Source organism: Periplaneta americana, chromosome 16, assembly GCF_040183065.1.
Source record: "Periplaneta americana isolate PAMFEO1 chromosome 16, P.americana_PAMFEO1_priV1, whole genome shotgun sequence".
Taxonomy (NCBI): Eukaryota; Metazoa; Arthropoda; class Insecta; order Blattodea; family Blattidae; genus Periplaneta; species Periplaneta americana.
Genome location: NC_091132.1, coordinates 40,013,158 through 40,031,740, shown reverse-complemented (window position 1 = coordinate 40,031,740; position 18,583 = coordinate 40,013,158). Strand labels below are relative to the sequence as shown.

Genomic DNA, 18,583 nt, shown 5'->3' with positions numbered 1-18,583 from the left:
TACTGTCCTACATATATTTCGTATAAAATTCGAAAAGCACCCACCTAGCGAAAATTCAATTTGCAAATAATTTAAAGAAACAGGTTTTCTGTGTGAAGGAAAATCACCTGATCGTCCATTAATCTCAGAGGAAGATAGAGATCATGTGCGGACATGTTCTGTGCGCAGTTCACAGAAATCAACAGAAATTGTAGCTAGAGAACTGGACATGTCAAAAACAACAGTGGCCCCCACGATCACCGAACCTGATACCGTGTGACTTCTTTTTGTGCCATTACATCAAAGACAAGGTGCTCGCTGACATTATGTAAACACAAGTAATAATGAATGTTTAAATGTTATGTTAATTCATGCCAATTTTATTCTCTGATTGAGGTTCTGGCTGACATGTACAGCTATTATCAGGCAGTACATTTCACTTGACAATATGTGTCAAAGGAAGAACAATTGGTTGTATGCATCTGAAGTCTGACTAGTGTAATATGTAGCTAGTCGACGATGTATGCAATGGAAGGGAAAAGGAACTGGCCACCCTATCTTATTATCTCCTGGCCTAGTTGCCTCATAAGTGGTGCCTTATTGGTATCACTTGTGAGGTTCAGATCTGTCTTCGGACAGTTGACTGAACTACAACATGCCAACTTATTAATATAAGTGCCCCTTTTTTTTTTATTTTGGGAATCTGGTCATCCTATAGTAGGCGGAGGTGGCGATTATTCGGAGCTGTGATTTTCGAACTATAACATCAAAAGCAGTGTCACCAATTTAACGACTTTGTCACTAAATCTGTCTACTTTTTCGGGGACAATTTCTTAACTTCGCTATTACTTCAATATGGTTTTTAGCTACTTTTTCCAACGCTCTTGCGATACAAATAGCTACACTTTCTCTATTGATGATAAGTAATCTAGCGACTTATGAATAGTTTGGCGACTTTCTGCATGCTTCAGTTGCAATACTGGTTCAGGCCAACGACCCTGATCACACCATGGATTATCACGAGAGGCTCGGGGCAGGATTATCGACCGTGTGAGATGGCAGAATTTCCGTCCTGTTGGCAACACTGTAAGGATCGCACAGACAGTGTATATACCGGTAAGCAACTAAGCAACCCACTGGCAGTGCATGAGATTTCCGCGCATGCGCAATTATCAATCTCACAACCTGCTCTTGGCCATCTCACACGGTTGATGATCCTGTCCCGAGCCTTTCGTTTCAAATCACCCCCCCCCCCCCCATCATTTTCACAAACTCCAGCATTTTCCTATTCGTGCTTTCACGCTAGCAGCATATCGCTATTGCGTTTAATGCGTCTATTATTTACACGCAGTAATTTCGCTTCATAATACACACGAGTCCCCGTCCATAGCCAAAAATTAATTGTTGTGAGAATGATAGCTTATCTTTACTTCAAATTTGTATAATTCTGTGAAACAATCTGAGGAAAATGACAGAAAATGTGCACGCTCTATTTCACTACGTAGCATTTATCCCACCTTCATTTTAATTCCTTCCTTGTTTCTTTCACAAAATACTTCATATTTTGACGTTTCACTTCCTCGAATCAATTCTTGTTTCAATATCCTTTCAAGAATGCATTGTCATAATTTGAAACATGGCATAATTCTTCTTTTTCGGTTGTATAAATTTCTTGTCTGTATTATTTCCAAATACATTTCGCTATAATTCTTCAGGTCAACAAGAGTACCGCGGTTATTCTTTGCTTCAGTGTTTATTTTGCGACGAAGAAATGCTTGTCTGTATGGAAGTTGTTTTATTCTCTACTATAGCACTACGAGCTGCTAGCGTTCATAAGTTATAAATCAAGAAATTTTCGTATAAAGTGTTTTGTCATGGCAGACAATTTAAGCTTAACTGCTGAAGAGACTGAAAAGATCCTTCAATTTCAGGTAATGTGTGTTTATTTTATCATAATAGCAATGGTCAAAAGGCCAAATCATCAGCTGATCAGAGTGAAGTAAATATGCCTATTGATCGAGATTGGACTGTTTTGCATGTTTTTCTCGGTGAGGTTAGTTTTCCATGTCGGATTGTCAAAATACTGTACACCGATGATAGCAGTAATTCTTTCGGATATATATTTGTATATGTATTTTAATCATCTAACAAGACGAAATAAAAGGAAGATGTAATATTACTCATGGTAAATAGCCTATTTTTAAATTTTATTTCAAAGAAAATTTTGCCAAACCTTTTTTATGGTAGTCCCTATTTACAATTTTGTTAATTCTCTATTAGGACGGTGAAAATACGAAGTAAGCAAACAGAAATTTGTTAATTTGATATATTTCGCCATAGTGTGGTATCTTGCAGTAACATGTTGAAATAATAGGCGTACACTGTTTATTGTATTTTTATTAGGAAACTTGTCTGTAGTAGGATGTGTAATGTAATTGTATATTTTCATTAATTATACTGGAATTACAAATTTCGTTCCATGACACAGACGAGAATAAAATTATATCACTGTCCATGTGTATGTAGCCTATGTAAGCGACATCACAGTTATTTCCATCTAGTTATAACACAGCCATGATACACAAAAGATGAGGAAGCCCATTTCATTATACTGTATCGAAAAGATTAGCATTAATCTTATTGTATCATTATAAAATTAAATGTAAGATATCTACTCATTACAGGCCTAGGCCTATACTTTGCTGTTATTTTACCAGATCGGGATTTCACCAGATCTAATGAACATATTATAGGCCTATTTATATTTTATTTCTTTAACAGTTGCTTTGTCGATATTAACCTGGGTAATATCGGAGGACAGGAAAATAAATGTTTACATTGGTTTCTGTTTCTAGTTTTTGTAATTTACGTAATTGCAAGTGAATGTTAGTAGTCCTATCATTATATCACTGTTCAGGAAAGCTTACATTTCATACGCAAAACTCTGTAGGAAACCTTTACTATTTGATTTACAGTAGTGAATAAATACAATTGTTGCAGACAGGTTTGAATCCGTGTTTGGAAATTTACCCGAAACCAATAAGGTATCACTCATGAGTCAACTAAGCCAGGAGATAATGAATGGGTAGTGTGGTCAGTCCCTTTCCCCCTCCATTGCATACATCACTGACTAGTAAAATTATTACTAGAGCCTGGAAGTTCAGGTATTTATTTTGGGTAAAATAGGCAGGTAAATAGGCACATAATATTCAAGAAATAGGCAGTAAGTTAAAATGTTAAAAATAGTAATTTAAAAGTCACGAAAATAGACAGTAAAATCATCAAAATAGTGGCTAATTTAATATAGCCTATACAGTATAATAAGCCTCTGTATCACATTTCAGTACTTGCTCTTAATTTCCTTGGTTACATGCCACAACAAGATGTTTTTTTCAAGTTCTCAACTGTCAGAAAGAATGTTTCTCATCGCTGGAAAAGATTGTTCTCCTTCCACCGAAGTGACTGGAGCATACTTAAAACATACTAACCAATTGTGTGAATGGACTCATTGTAACAATAGCACCAAAGAATTTATTCTTATTCCCTCTTCGCCCTGTTTTCATGGAATGTGTAGAAACTGAACCTCTCAGATGGGAGAAACCAACTGCGTTGAGGTGTAAGATGCAATAGCAGTAACTGGTCCCACCAATCCTCTCAGCTGACTGACCAGCTTAGGGCTGGTTTTAGCCATGTCACCACAAATAATTTAAAATGTATTTATGTGGAGTGAGATTTTCAATAGAGATTCCCATTATACAAAAACATTGTTTAATTTTTGTAACAGGTGCTTCGTTTATAAAATAAATTTTCATTTATATTTTTAATATACCTATCCAGAATTCGTACAACTTTTTCCTTCTACTGATTATTTAATATATACATAATAGCAGAAAATACCCATCATATGCAAAAAAAGGAAATACAAAATAAGGTATTAAACCTAAAATAGGCAACAGAAGCTAAAATAGACAAAAAAAAAAAGTAAAATAAAAACTAGTCCACCATCCCAAAATGTGCGAAAATATGTTTTTCTCTATGAAACTCTTTCGTATATATACCCAGTTAAAAACGGCATTTTGCTTAACTTTCGAGCTCTACATATTACACTAAACACACTTTAGAATAAATACAAGTATAGCACATTTTCTCTACAAAATTTATTCAGAACTTCTTGATTCGACTTGGGGAATTCATACAAACTACTATAATAGAATGAAAAGCAATAATAAACTCTACCTTGCCAGAGTCCTCGGCCCTCTATCACTTAGCTATCCCATCATCTAACCCATTCTAACCTTGGCACAGTCCACGGCCTCCTGTCACTTAGCTATTCCCTCATTTAACATAACCTACCCATAAACTAGCAATATTTATATGCCAGCAGAGGGTAAAACATAGTACAACACAATCCCTCTGATCAGGCACTAAAACTAATGTACTGGCCTTCATTAAAGCATTAAGACAAAATAACAGACCAATTCATTAATGCAAGGAACATCAAAACAAGCACAGCAATCGCAGTCAGCCTTGTCACTGTATGCTGAAATCTATCCAGGAATATATGTATGTATAGACCAGGGATGCAAAACTGTGGTACAGTTGTGGCACACGTCACAAGCCGGAACACGTGACTCATCCCTTTCACCCCCACACGTCATGGTTATAGTAGGGGGAGAGGAAATATGCATTCAGTGTGCTTGCAGATGTCACAGATACGTAATTCAAGGCTGGGGATTATGGACAGAGAACAAACTCTTTCCCCATGCTTCCACCCCTCTCTTCCCCAGTTCTGCATTCCTGTGCATTCCTGGTATAGACTGCTGCTGCTGCTTCTTCTTCTTTTATTTTTTGTTAGACTAATTATTGCTGCTGTCAAGTATCAATGTTATACCTATATAAAATCAGGCTTTGTTTTTATCTTAGCAGGATATTTCCTTTGCAACTTGCTTGCACTGAGTAAGAAAAGAAGAAAGTAAATTTATCTTATTTCTAGGGTTTACTGTATAGCTCATAAACCAGTCTTGGCTCTTCATAACAGGGATATTTATTTCGAAACATTGCTGTAAATGATAACATTATTATTATTGTTATTATCATCATCATCATCATCATCATATATTTGGAATAACTTATCCTTAGAATTTCTCATCCCATTATGATAGATCTCTGATGTGTTTGAAGCTATGTTTGTAATGTGAGGCTTTGTAACACCAACAATATTGCTATTTTAGAGAGACAGCACCTGTTCAAATTTCTTATCTACAGTAACTACATACAGTACCCGGACAATAATACCATTGTACTGTTCTGTGTGTGAATGGAATGATTCATAGTCCAATGTACATGTAACATGCATCTTTGTTTTGTTAGATCTGGTGCCAGAAGTGAATATGTTTTAGTCTCTGTGTGATACACAAGTATAGTGTTTTCATGATGTAGAAATTATTATGTAGGCCTACACATTAAAAAACATTGGAAAACAAATTGTGCTAACTACGAAAAGAGACAGCAGCAATATTTTGGTTAGAAACAGAACATGGCTGCCAAATGCAACATTTACTTAAATTAAAATGTTCATTTTCAACGAATGCACACTTTGCAATAGCTAAAATCTAATGAACAGATAATATCTTATCATATGAAAAATTATGTTCAATAAATAATGCAGCAAATAAAGCATGATCTTGTATCTTTATTGGATGCAGTATTTCAAGTAAACTATGTAAGGTAGGCCTACATATTTACAATACCATTCGTCAGTATTGTGTATTTTATGCTATAAATATTTAGATAAACTTTGTGTCACTTTGGGTGGTCTAGTACTGGGTGAGTATAATTCTTTACCACAAAACAGCAACTAAGACTGTTGGCTAATGCACTCCATGCGCTGGTTACAGAGAGAGTATGTTATAAGTGGTTTGACAATCCCCAAACTAGAGTATCCATAAAAAATATTATTAATTACCAGTATAAACAGTTAAATGTTGCACCGAAAATAAACAGTGAAATGCTGAAACTGTTTGTCTTCTTGTTCCAAACATTTGTGGCATCTCCTTAACACTTCAGATGCAGTGATAGTACTAGTATGCCTGACATTTAAATTGCCAATAATTTCCTGACTCCTGCGTGCTTCAAATTTGAGAGTCTTTATCGAGAAAACCAACTGTCATATCAATGTGAATCCTTAACCATTCGACACTTCATTTCATCTAATATTCATGGTTAAAAATAAATATCCCAATGTCCAAGTATTGCCGTATGTTGCCACCTCACGAAAATTTTTCATAGTGGGGGCATTTGAAATCACCAGCACAGGTGTAACTTACTCGCATGCTGGATTTTTAAATACCTCCAGACTAAAAGTGTTAAGCAATGATGCATCACTTGCAGCAGTTTACTTAGAGAAATGGAGGCAATGTTCCCTGGATGCTATTTTAAAATTCTTTCAGGGTATGTTTATTTTTATATATATTTTATCTTTTAAAGTTTCTCAGAGATAAAAGAACAAGTTAGGTGATAGAAATAGTTACACATTTCCTAGTGATAATTTTGTCCTCAAATACTATATATGATGTTTGTCCATAGAATAATGAGCTGTATGTGCTATTGCAGAATCCTGTTGGAAAAAGACAAAAGCATGCTCCTTCTCTGTTATCTCGTCAAAGAAGAGTTGCAAAATAATTTTCACATACCTCTTAGCATTAATAGTTTGTTAAAACATTGTGCCTTTTATCCTTTGACCTCTCATAGGTTAGTATACACCTATTTTCACATCATAGAGGAGAACTTCGTGAAAGAATTCGGATTTTTCTGAGTTCCATTAGGCCCTATTGGTAATTTGAATATTTATATACTCATGAAGATAAAAGCAACCCACGTTAAAAACAGAGGAGATTAGGGTCAATTTTGTCTCCATGTACTCCATTTAAAAATCTATTCTCAAAAAATATGCGTGATTATAGGATCAGTGTGATGTAGTTCTTGCACCACCATAAATTTGTAAGGTATTTAACTTCACTAGCTTGTAGCATTTTACACAAATCTGTATGATATATGCATGTCATTTTTATGTGAAATTAACTAGAGGCTTACACGTCATTGTTTCAGATATTCATGGTTTTTTTATTTATTGGATGTGCCCATGCAGTGGCAAAAAATACAAATTACCAGGAATTTTTTACCCAAAGATTGTGTGTTTTTTATTTGAAAATATGAAAAATTACTCAATTTCGGGCATATTTTGTGAAACAAAAACATAACTTCAAAACTATAATAGCTATAGAACTGATTCTGGTGTCATCACATGAGTGATCCAAGTGCACACATGTTTTTTGTCCCATCATCAAACTGTGATCCATATCATTAAAATACAATTGGAAAACACATACGTAGAAAGTTTACAGACATCAAGTGTCTTAAGGCAGTTTTAAATACTTATCACAGGATTTGTTCATGATTTTCTTTACCGGTAATGATTTATTGTTAGTTGCTTAGGTTATATACTGTTAGCATAATCATGTGATGATCAGGAAAGAGAAAATGATGTTTATAATCTAGGCCTATATTAATTTGGTTCGAGTAACTTATAAATTATGAAACTCTCAAACAAAAAATTAAATACATAACAGCTAATGACCCTAAAAGATTATAGAGGACGCTTGGGAAGTTAAAAAAGTTAAGCAGTGGCCATGTCTAGACTCCATACAAAACACTATTGTTTAGTAATGTTTCTCCACAAATTCTTGGGTTTTTTTTTAAAGCAAGACATAAAGCGCTGCAGCAAGACTGTTCTTTTATTATATTTGCTTCACCGTCGCTGCAGCAGTGCTGTAGCAAGCGTGCAGCAAATCAGAACTTCGCTTTACGAGTTTGCTGCACGATCCATCATGGCGGAATGTGTGTTTTGATCTTTTGCAACGTTTATTATTGTCAAAATCGTCTAGTAATAATAATTCCATGTCATTATCATGGAAGTCGAAATTGTTTAACATGTTTGGTTCTTTTAGGGTTAAATTTATTACAGCAGAAATAGAAGCCAATATTAATTGTCCACCATTTTGCAGTCAGTTTTTTTTTACCCTCATTTTGCTGCAGCAAAGGCATGAAGCGCTTACCATCTACAGCAGTTGTTCCCAACCTTTTTTATCTTTCATACCCCTTAACGAGGCTGTTACTGATACTGTACCTCTAAATTCTCCCACACCATTTTTTTTACCAAATTTTTTAATAAGTTGTACTAAAACAATATTGTATATCTAAACCTAGGTTAGTTTTTTTTTTTTTTTTTTTTTTTTTTACTTTAAAATAATAGATACAAACTTTGCAAAAGCAATATTTATTTTACGATTTTCTGAAAGTAATAATATAATGAAAACTGTTAACTCTGATAGTTATTTCATTAACATGTGTTTTATAATGTTTATCAAATACAAATTTTACAACATTTTGTAGTAACAAAATAAAAGAATTACAACTACAAATCATTTCAGTTTTATCTTTACTTGTATATTCTGGTATTGCATGACATAAGGCAACAAGATTTAATGTCTGCCATTACCAATTGTGTCTTTCGCATATTCATGAGATGCATACCCCAGGTTGGGAACTGCCGATCTATAGTAAATCCTAAGACCACATTGACAGTCTCCTTCTTTAATATACAGTTAATGTGCTAGAACAAAGGGCAGCAATCAATCTTCCAAAGCTCTGAAGAAATGTAAACCAATTAAGATAATACCTAATGTGAGATTAGCTGGTCTGGGGCTCAGACCTGAAATTATGATTACTTAGTGAGTATGAAGTTCAAATACTAACACATTGGATGAAGATAATATTTTCTTTCCATATTTGTACAGGTATTGGATGATTGTTTATACGGGTAATTTTGTGCATGCTCACAACTGTCTACTGATATCTTATTTGTTGGCATATATCTGCTGTTTCTGTCTCTAGAGGCTTTCATGCTTGTCACATAAATCTGTGATACTAAAAGCGCATTTTGTTTATCGAAAATTTCATATTTTCCAAAATGTGTTATTTGTGTATAGCATAGGACTTATGACTTATAACCCAACTTTTGGAGATATTTATTGACAATACCTTGGAACTGTATTTTTTGATTAAATAAAAATGGTTATTTTGGCATTAAACCTGCCACTATTTCGACGGATATTTAATGAAATAATTCGTAAATTCAGTGAGTATTTCGTGAAATGAGAATTAAATGTAGAGCTATGATGTTATGTTTATATAAAAGTTTGTGTTGCTGTTTTTTTTAAGCATCATATATATCAGCATCACCAAAATATAAACTAAGTAAGGCTTCTACATTGCCTGTACAAAGATCCTTCGACAGTCAGTGAGTATTTTCGAGTACACAGAAAAGCCTCTCTCACTGTCTACATTAGATGTTGGATTCACACTAAATTCACTGTGATCCTTTGTTAGTCTCCCCAAAACCTCTTGACATCAAAATATAGCCTCCAGTACATACATACTGCAGCAAAGATTGAAGAATGTTGTGTGTTACACATACCCTAACTTACATATATGTAAAAGTCAATGTACACAATTCCATAGAGGAAAAACAGACATATTGAAGTTAACTGCTATCAGAGTCTAGTATATACAGTCACGAAGCTCAATACGTAGTAAATATGCATCCATAGATAGTTTCTAACCACTAGAATCACTACTATCGCCTCATCACAGACAATGCAAAATAGTACTTGCACAGTCTACTGTTCGTAGCACCCTCACAACTCATGTTTCGTGACTGTATATACTAGACTTATGCTGCTACCAAGAAATTGACAAATTAACTGAAACGAAAGTCACAACATGTTTTATAAAAATATTGAATTAACTTTTGGTGCATATTTCGTAGTTTTTGCAATGGAAGGAGTGTATTTCGTGGTTATTGACGCATTTCGCACAATGATCCAAATTTCACGAGTTTGTTTTGCTTAAATATGGTATTTTAGGTATATAGAAGAGTAAATGTAACAAAGAAAGTAATTGTGGAAAATTTTGCATGTATTACTGTTACAAAAAATTACGGTGCCTAGCAATACCCAAAGAAAAAGCTGGACTCATGATAGTTCAAGGTTCCTGGGAATTATTTTGATTACTACCCAATTAAAAGGAGAGAAGTTGGAAGAACCTGAAGATTTTGGATGGATGATTTTGTCTAGTGGAGATGGAATGTATTGCAGGAAAAAGATCTTGGATAATGATGTATTATGGGTCCAAATCGAATTCACTTCATTGTTTCTGTATAATCTTTCTCTGCTTTCTTAACCATCAAGTTTTCTGAATCCTCTGCTGTTATCTACAGAAAGTACTAACAGTGACGTGTCTGGAAATACAGGGTGTCCATTTCGAATAACTGTCATACTGTCTCATGAGTAAATATGTTGCATTGTATGATTTTTTTTTTTTCAGTAATTTTCTTGCTGCAGTTTCTTTCTACTTTTCATTAATGTAACATTTGCATAAAGAAGAACTGACTATTCGTCCCAGCTATCTCCATATGTATCTTCCAACTTCCATTCATACTGTAATCTTAATTACTGATGCTGTGTCAATTTATTGCGAGCTTCAAGAAGGAGTGATAGAAGTCTTAGCAAAGATTTCACAGCTGTGATATGCAAAAGTGGTAGCTGAAATTTTTCAACTAATAAGTGCATTTGTGTACACTCCGTGTTTCTGAGAACTGTGTGCATGTGGTAATGGTAAATGTACAGACCAGAAACAAAATTTGGACCACCTGAATTTTGTTTCTGGGTCTGTACTTATTTTATATTATAAACTTCTTTTTACTTGTATGTGATAACTGATAAGTATATACTTATTCTGTGCAGGACTTAACTGGAATTGAAGATATCTCAATATGCAGAGATGTTCTGCAAAGGCATGCTTGGGACTTGGAAGTGTCTGTACAAGATCAGCTGAATATGCGAGAAGGGCGACCATCTGTGTTTGCCTCGGATGTCCACACTCCTGCTGTAGTGAATGATCATTCAGCTCAGCATGTGTTTTTTTCTCCACCTCGTGATAACAACCCTCATAGTTTACGTGGACTTTTCAAATATGTAGTATCGCTAGTCTTACAGCTCTGCTACAACACCATTGCAAATATCCTCCAATTTACATTCAGACTTTTACAGCCTGATCCTCGAAGATGTGAGTATTGGCTTCATTATTCAAATTATGTTATGAACAGTTTTATCTTTAAAAGACCCTTACATATTATAAAATAACAGCTAAATGTACCAATTCAACTCTTCTCTACATTTGAACTAATTTTATTATGTTGTTGTTTTCTAATGCCAGGCATTTGACAGTAAAGTCATTTGACCTCTTGCACTCCAATATTTTTCAAAGATATTGTCATGGTTAGCCACTGACGCACAGATTTTGAGATGTTCTGAATCCATTTCTTGATTTGAGTTGCACAATGGACAGTTAGGAGACTGATATATTCCAATTCTATGCAGATGCTTGGCCAAACAGTCATGGCCTGTTGCCAATCTAAATGCAGCTACAGACGATTTGCGTGGTAAATTGGGAATCAACTGTGGATTATGATGCAGAGTGTTCCATTTTTTCCCTTGAGATTGTGATATCAAATTTTGTTTGTTGAAGTCTAAGTATGTAGATTTAATACATACTTTAACTTCTTTTTTTTTTCTGATATAAACTTTTCTGAACATAGAGGGTGTGCTGAAAAGTAATCCCTCCTATTTTTTTTGTCGCTGTGAATATAGTTAAAAATATTAGTGATAGTACATTGTATTCAGTGAACTTTCTGTTTTCAGTGACGCAAGTTTTGTATCTCTGCCAGTAGAGAGCTCTGAGTTATAGTCTGAAACATGGCGACATGTCTCAGCACTATGTCATTGCATCTGAAGCAGCATGCTGTGGTCAAGTTTCAACAGCAGAAAATGTGTCCCCAATGGACATTCATCGGAGATTGAGCGTCATCAGAAATTTACAGTTGCAGTGCGTGGTCTTCCACTACGTCCTTTGTCACACAAGTTGAGAGTTGCACCAGGTTCATTACGAGCATGAGCCCAACATTGCATAATACTGATGTCGACACATTGATCATGATAAACAGCCTTCAATCTCTGATGAATGTCTATTGGGAGCATATTTTCTACGGTTAAAAATCGATCACAGCATGCTGCTCCAGACACACCTACATACATTATGTATTTGTAATTGAATATCACCACTATTGATGCTATCAACTGGTCAGGTCGTAAAATTCGTAAGCACTAAAGAAATGAATTCCAAACTTGAACAAACCATACCTTGTGTGGTAAAGGGATCATTGTTTATAGTGATCTTCCCAAGACTAACTCATGGGTAAGCAAACGAAAGAACCTATCTTCCTCAGAATGGACCAGTGCTTTAAAAATGTCAAGCAATATTTCAGTGGTTCATGCAGTACCGGGCAGAACTCAGCACAACCCATTGCCATCATCCAGACTGTAGTGAGCTTGAAACACTTGGACACATGCTTGGACAGTGCCTAAAGACGAGCTACTGATCAATGCTAGACATCATTGTGCGCGACATGCTTTGGCGACATCGTTAAAAACTTTAAATTTGGAGATTCATGAGGAAGTTCATTGTGTATCATCAGATGGTTTTTTTAGACGGGCAGACATTATTGCTATTAATGGACGCTTAAAACGGGCTCTTGTTCTTGACCCTATTATCCATTTCGAAAGGAACCTAAGTCAGGCCACCGAAGTTGATATTGAGAAGAAGTCTGCTTTATCTTTCTCAAAAATACAGCATCCTTCTTAAACAATGGTCTGTCATTGGTTTGCTGTTTTGCAGTAGAGATTCTATTGCAAAATTCACGTGGAATTATCTTAAGGAACTCCACATCCCTTTTAATTATGTAATGTCTATTCTTATAAATATTATCAAGGATTCTCTTCAAATATTACATCATCATTTTTATTTCAATTAATTCATTTGAATTTGCCTTCAACAATTAACTTTCTTTTTTCTTTAATGTTTCAAATATCACATTATTGTTTTCAGGAACCTTGTGGTCACTCAAATTCTTTGAGCTGATGTCTTTAATGAATAAATAAAAATATGGTATAGTGTGTATAAAGAATGAGTCATTAGTTACTGCATAAAATATAATGAAATATTTGCAATTTTTATATTGTTCGTTATTTATTTGCAGATGTAACAGATCCTGTAGGTGATGTACTCTCATTCATCCGTCAGTATGAAGAAAAATATGGACGTGAGCATCCAGTATTTTATCAAGGCACCTACAGTCAAGCACTTAATGATGCCAAACAGGAGTTAAGATTCCTTCTAGTCTACTTACATTGCGAGGAGCATCAAGACACCACAAACTTTTGCAGGTGCCTGCTTTTATAAGTTACTTTTACTATAATATGTTGTTGTTTTCTAATGCCAGGCGTTTGACAATAAAGTCATTTGACCTCTTGCACTCCAATATTTTTCAAAGATATTATCATGGTCAGCCAGTGAAGCACAGATTTTGAGGTGTTCCGAATCCATTGCTTGGTTTGACTTGCACAATGGGCAGTTAGGGGACTGATATATTCCAATTCTATGCAGGTGTTTGGCCAAACAATCATGGCCTGTTGCCCATCTAAATGCAGCTATAGACGATTTTCGTGGTAAGTCGGGAATTAACTGTGGATTTTGATTCAGAGAGTTCCATTTTTTCCCTTGAGATTGTGTTATCAAATTTTGTTTGTTGAAGTCTAAGTATGTAGATTTAATAAATCTTTTCACAAAGTAATACATAGATTTAGTAACAGGTCTTTAAGTAGCATTGCTGTTCTTCTTTGCTAAAACATCCGCATTCTCGTTTCCCAGGATTCCACAATGGGATGGTATCCATTGGAATACAATTCTTTTATTGAGAGAGCATTTTAGTTATTCCTGCTGTTTGAGATGAAGGTGTGTGTTTAGAGAGTATTGATAGAATAGCTGGTTTGGAGTCTGACAGTATAACTGCAATATAATATTGTTTGATAGATAGATGTTTTGCTAAGGGTAATCATTTCGTTATTAGTTTTAAGGCTTAGAGTTACTTGAAATTGCTGGCAGGACAGAAAGAAGATGAAAATTCCCTCACTCGGTCAACCTTCTGAATTAATAACTTTGGCTTAGTGGATAAAGTGTCAGCATGTAGAGCTGAAAACCCGGGTTTGAATCCCGGTGCCAGAGAGAATTTTTCTCCGTTCTACCCATTCTTCTCCATATGGTAATGCAGAATTCTTGCATGGAATATCATATGTACTTCGGTATATGATAAGCGTAAGTAATCACTTCGTGATTCAGGGCCTTGTTCTGTCGGATCCCGACCACTTAGTCACTCGTAATGAGTGCTCTTTTGTACATAGTGTTGGACATTGTGCCACTGTCACATATTCTGTGACACAGTACATGAGGGTAGGCCACCAAAGGGGAACAGAAAGGTAGAACTTAAACTGAGAGGTATTCAATCTGGCATTGGAATTTGAATCTGGTGTGGCTTCTAAATCCGGGTTTGAGTCCCAGTGCTGGAGAAAATTTTTCTCTGTTCTACCTATCCTTCACTATATCATAATGCAGAATTCGTGCACGGAAATATCATATGTACTTCGGTACATAATAGTAATATAATAACTGAAAGTTAAACAGCATGCAGTTCCATTAGTTGTATGAACATTTTTATAGAATTTGTTTCGTTCATATTCATATCTGATGAGATTATCATCAGGAAACTTTGGTGCTATAATTTCAAATCGTTTACACCGTGAACTCTGGTGGTAATAATTAAAGTACCAGTATACCATATTTACCCACATAATGGATTCCCCCACATAATGGACACACCCCAATTTTTCGCGTAAAAAATAAAAAAAAAAGTCTCCACATAATAGACACATAGAGAAATGTGAATCTGTGACAAATGATAGTAGTGATGCTGAACCTGACAGTGAATTAGGTAAGCCTAGTGTTAATAATAACAATAAAGTGTCTTGTCTTATTGTCGCTGTATTCATTGTTACAAGTTATCACCTGTTTATACAACTGTTGCTAACTATCGATTGTCTTAAGTGCGATGCAATCGATATATAAATTAGTCACGACCCATATATCGTTATGTATTCTATCGATTATTTGAGCATTCGGCTTCCAGGTTATAAGGTCCATAACAAAATGTCCACAAGTACAAAAGGTCCACAAAAAAAATGTCCACAAACTAAATAGTCCAACATTTCAAGTCCTACATACAATTTGTCCATGGTGTGAAAAAGCCCGACATCTATGTGGTCCACCTTATTATAAAGCCCATCATACGAAAAGGTCCACCATACGAAAGGTCCATACAAAAAGGTCCAACATACAAAGTTGTTCAACAGAGATGAGTTACTAACTAGCCTCCCGGCTCTGTTGTCAGACAGGAACTTGCTGGAGTTCATAACGAAGAAATTATCGTAAGTCTTCCACAAAGAACTGCAGTAATCAGAATGGCTTCTTATCAGCAGAAGCTAAATCGTCCTCCACTTCCTCAATCAATAAGAGAAATTGACATTGTTGAACCCTATGACAAAACATTGAGGGGACAAAATTTTTTGTTCTTTGATTCAGGTGTTAATGATGGACGAATGTTAATGTTTGCCACCGATAGAAATTTAGAACTTTTGGCTGCCAGTGACACGATTTTCAGTGATGGTACGTTCAAGACTGTACCAAATCAATTCTTTCAGCTTTTCACAGTGCATGGGATTGTTGGAAGTTTTGTAGTTTGTAGTTTTAGATATTACCTAACTGCAAATAACACTGAAAATACTTACCACACTATATATAATGAGATAATTTTTTTAACAGTAGATATAGCTTTTGTATTACATATGTAATATGTATAACATAATTGAAATGACAACAAATTTCTCAGCATTTTCCTTACAATTTTCCTTGTCGTCCATTTTAGGGAAATGGACGAATTTATTTGTGGACATTTTTGAACGTAGGGCATTTTTAAGATGAGGACTTGCTGACATTGGACTTTTCAGGTAAGGACATTTTTATGACATGGACGAATTTTCTATGTGGACATTTGTAAATGTTGGACATTTTCGTAAAAAGGACCTATTGTAAAGTGGACCATATCTCACTTAACCAGCATTCGAGCTGACGCATCTTTAATACATGCTTTTTTTTCTCCCATAAAGGACGTACTCTAGTTTTTTGTTATAAGAATCGAAAAATAAGTGCGTCTATTATGCTGGTAAATATGGTATTTACATTGTTTGCTGCACTGCGAGGTTGGATATCTGATTGCGTAGACATATCAGCCACTGCCAGATATATGTATTAACAATCAAAACTATTAAAACAATATGAAAAGGAAATCATTGTGTATTTTTTATGTTACAGATATACATTACCAAATCCAGATGTGATCAGTTACATAAACACCAATATGCTGTTCTGGGCATGCTCAGTTACAACTTCAGAGGGCTATCGTGTTTCACAAGCACTCCGTGAAAATGGCTATCCTTTTCTTGCAGTAATAGTTCTGCATGATGGAAGGATGACAGTTGTTGGAAGGTATTGTAATTTATAGACATAAACTAAGTGATTTTTATTTATTAGCGGAGAAAAATTCGTTCCGGCGCCGCCGTTGTGAATCGTAAAGAAGAAGGACTCACTGTCAACAAAGGTTGGTACCCAGCCCTGAGAAGCACACACATCAAATCCTTACTCTGACAATTGAACATTATGACAGAATCAGAAAACTGAAGCCACTGGTGCGGACCACGATGACAAGCCACAACCCTCCCACACCTTAAATATTGACGTGCTACCAGTCTCAGTACCAATCATCCTTGATACACACAGCGATCTCACCGCTCACGTGTACCATGTCACTGAAGATGTCCATTGGAATAGCAGACAAAACGTTTGGTTGCATTACCAACAGACCACAGCCCTGAAGCCCGAAAAATACCAATCCTACTAACACCCTAATTACACAAGGATAAAGTTCTATAACATATATTTCAATTTTCTAAACTATGTGCCTTCAGAAATATTAGTAGTGTTGTATACATATGCAGTAACAATACTACTATATTTCTAAAATTGATACAGTCAAAATGAAAACTGACCAACTGACTTTTTTTTCGAAATTGAGATATTGATGCCATTTGGTTTTTAATGTGGTTCTCTATCGTTTACGATGAGAAAAGTGACCATATCTCGACTCTAAATATGAAATCTAAGCATCTAAGAGACCATCTCGTTTGATTTCATGCAACATGTTCCAGTACCGAAGATAGGAGTAAATGAAATGTTTGATCTAAGACACTTATGGCTATACACTTTCGGTATTCATCAGCATAGTATCGAGAAGCCCTTCTTCTTCTGGCCATGGCGTTCTTTGTTAACATTCTTTGTTAACATTCATCAATGAACATATTGAACCACAAGTTGATACTCTATACCTCTTTAGTGAAGCGTGTGCCGGGCAAAACAAAAACAATAAGATGGTGTTCTTTCTGCAAGTCTTGGAGAATAGTGACCAGATTAAAAAGATTTACCATACTTTCTTAACAAGAGGACATTCATTATTACTGCGTGATTCTGATTTTTCACATCTTGCAAAAATAAAGCACAGCCAAGAAAGTGTGTTTGTTCCAGATCAGTGGGTGAATTTGTTTCAGGAGAAGTATGACGTTACTTCTTTTGACTCCATTAAATTTTACAACTTTTCAGAGTTTCTGCAGCAGTACTTTAAAAAAATCTGTAACAACCTGCAAACAAAAGTTCAAAGTTACCAAATATAAGAGATTTGAATATGAAACTGGATCATTAACAGTTAGAGTTTCAGAAGTGGCTAGTGCCAATGTTTGGAGCAAATTCTGCCTTCTTCGTAATAAAGTAAAACTTGGTGGTCTAAGATTTCCAGAACAGCAAATACACGTACTACCTTTTGGGATCCCAGTGAAAGGAAAAAAATGGCTGACATACGGAAACTTTTAAGTATATGGAACCACACCACATTGACTTCTACAATCATACTCAAACAACTGGTTCTAATACTGCTGGCAACCTATCAGAAAGTGACAACAGTGAAGGTGACGAGTAATATAAAGAGACAGTAATATAATGTTGTCTGAAGGATCTAATATTGTTCTTTAATTTTCCATTCATTTCATACTTTTATACTGTAGTTAAACGTTCTGGAGTTTCAGTAATCACTATAAAGCTTAAAATAAAATTCCATGTATAAACAATGAATGATTTCCTAATTTTTTTTTGAAAATGTGTGTTAAAAATTTTTGTCAAAGTGAAAACTGACCCAAAAAAGGGATATAAATTATACTATATATCTAAATGTGAGCAAGTAAGAATTAATTCAACTTTAGTGTAGTAAACTGTATGTCAATAAGTTGTAATTGTAAAATTTTCAGCTCATTATTCACATAAAACTGAATAATGTACAGTTTTTTTTAGTTTTCTCAAAACTTTGTTTTTTGCACTTGGTCAGTTTTCATTTTGACTGTGTCAATTACAATTCTGTTTAGTGGTAATTTAAATG

The 18,583-nt window shown here is 35.0% G+C and overlaps 1 protein-coding gene across 1 annotated transcript in view; it reads left to right on the top strand.

Moving 5' to 3' along the window:
- Positions 1-1,721: 1,721 nt before the first annotated feature.
- Positions 1,722-18,583, top strand: part of Faf2 (Fas-associated factor 2) — a 28,171-nt gene continuing 11,309 nt past the window's right edge. The window contains exons 1-4 of the mRNA XM_069815169.1: positions 1,722-1,910; positions 10,842-11,163; positions 13,193-13,379; positions 16,417-16,590. Coding sequence (XP_069671270.1) covers positions 1,854-1,910; positions 10,842-11,163; positions 13,193-13,379; positions 16,417-16,590 — 740 coding nt within the window. The 5' untranslated portion in view covers positions 1,722-1,853. The remainder of the gene's footprint in view (positions 1,911-10,841; positions 11,164-13,192; positions 13,380-16,416; positions 16,591-18,583) is intronic.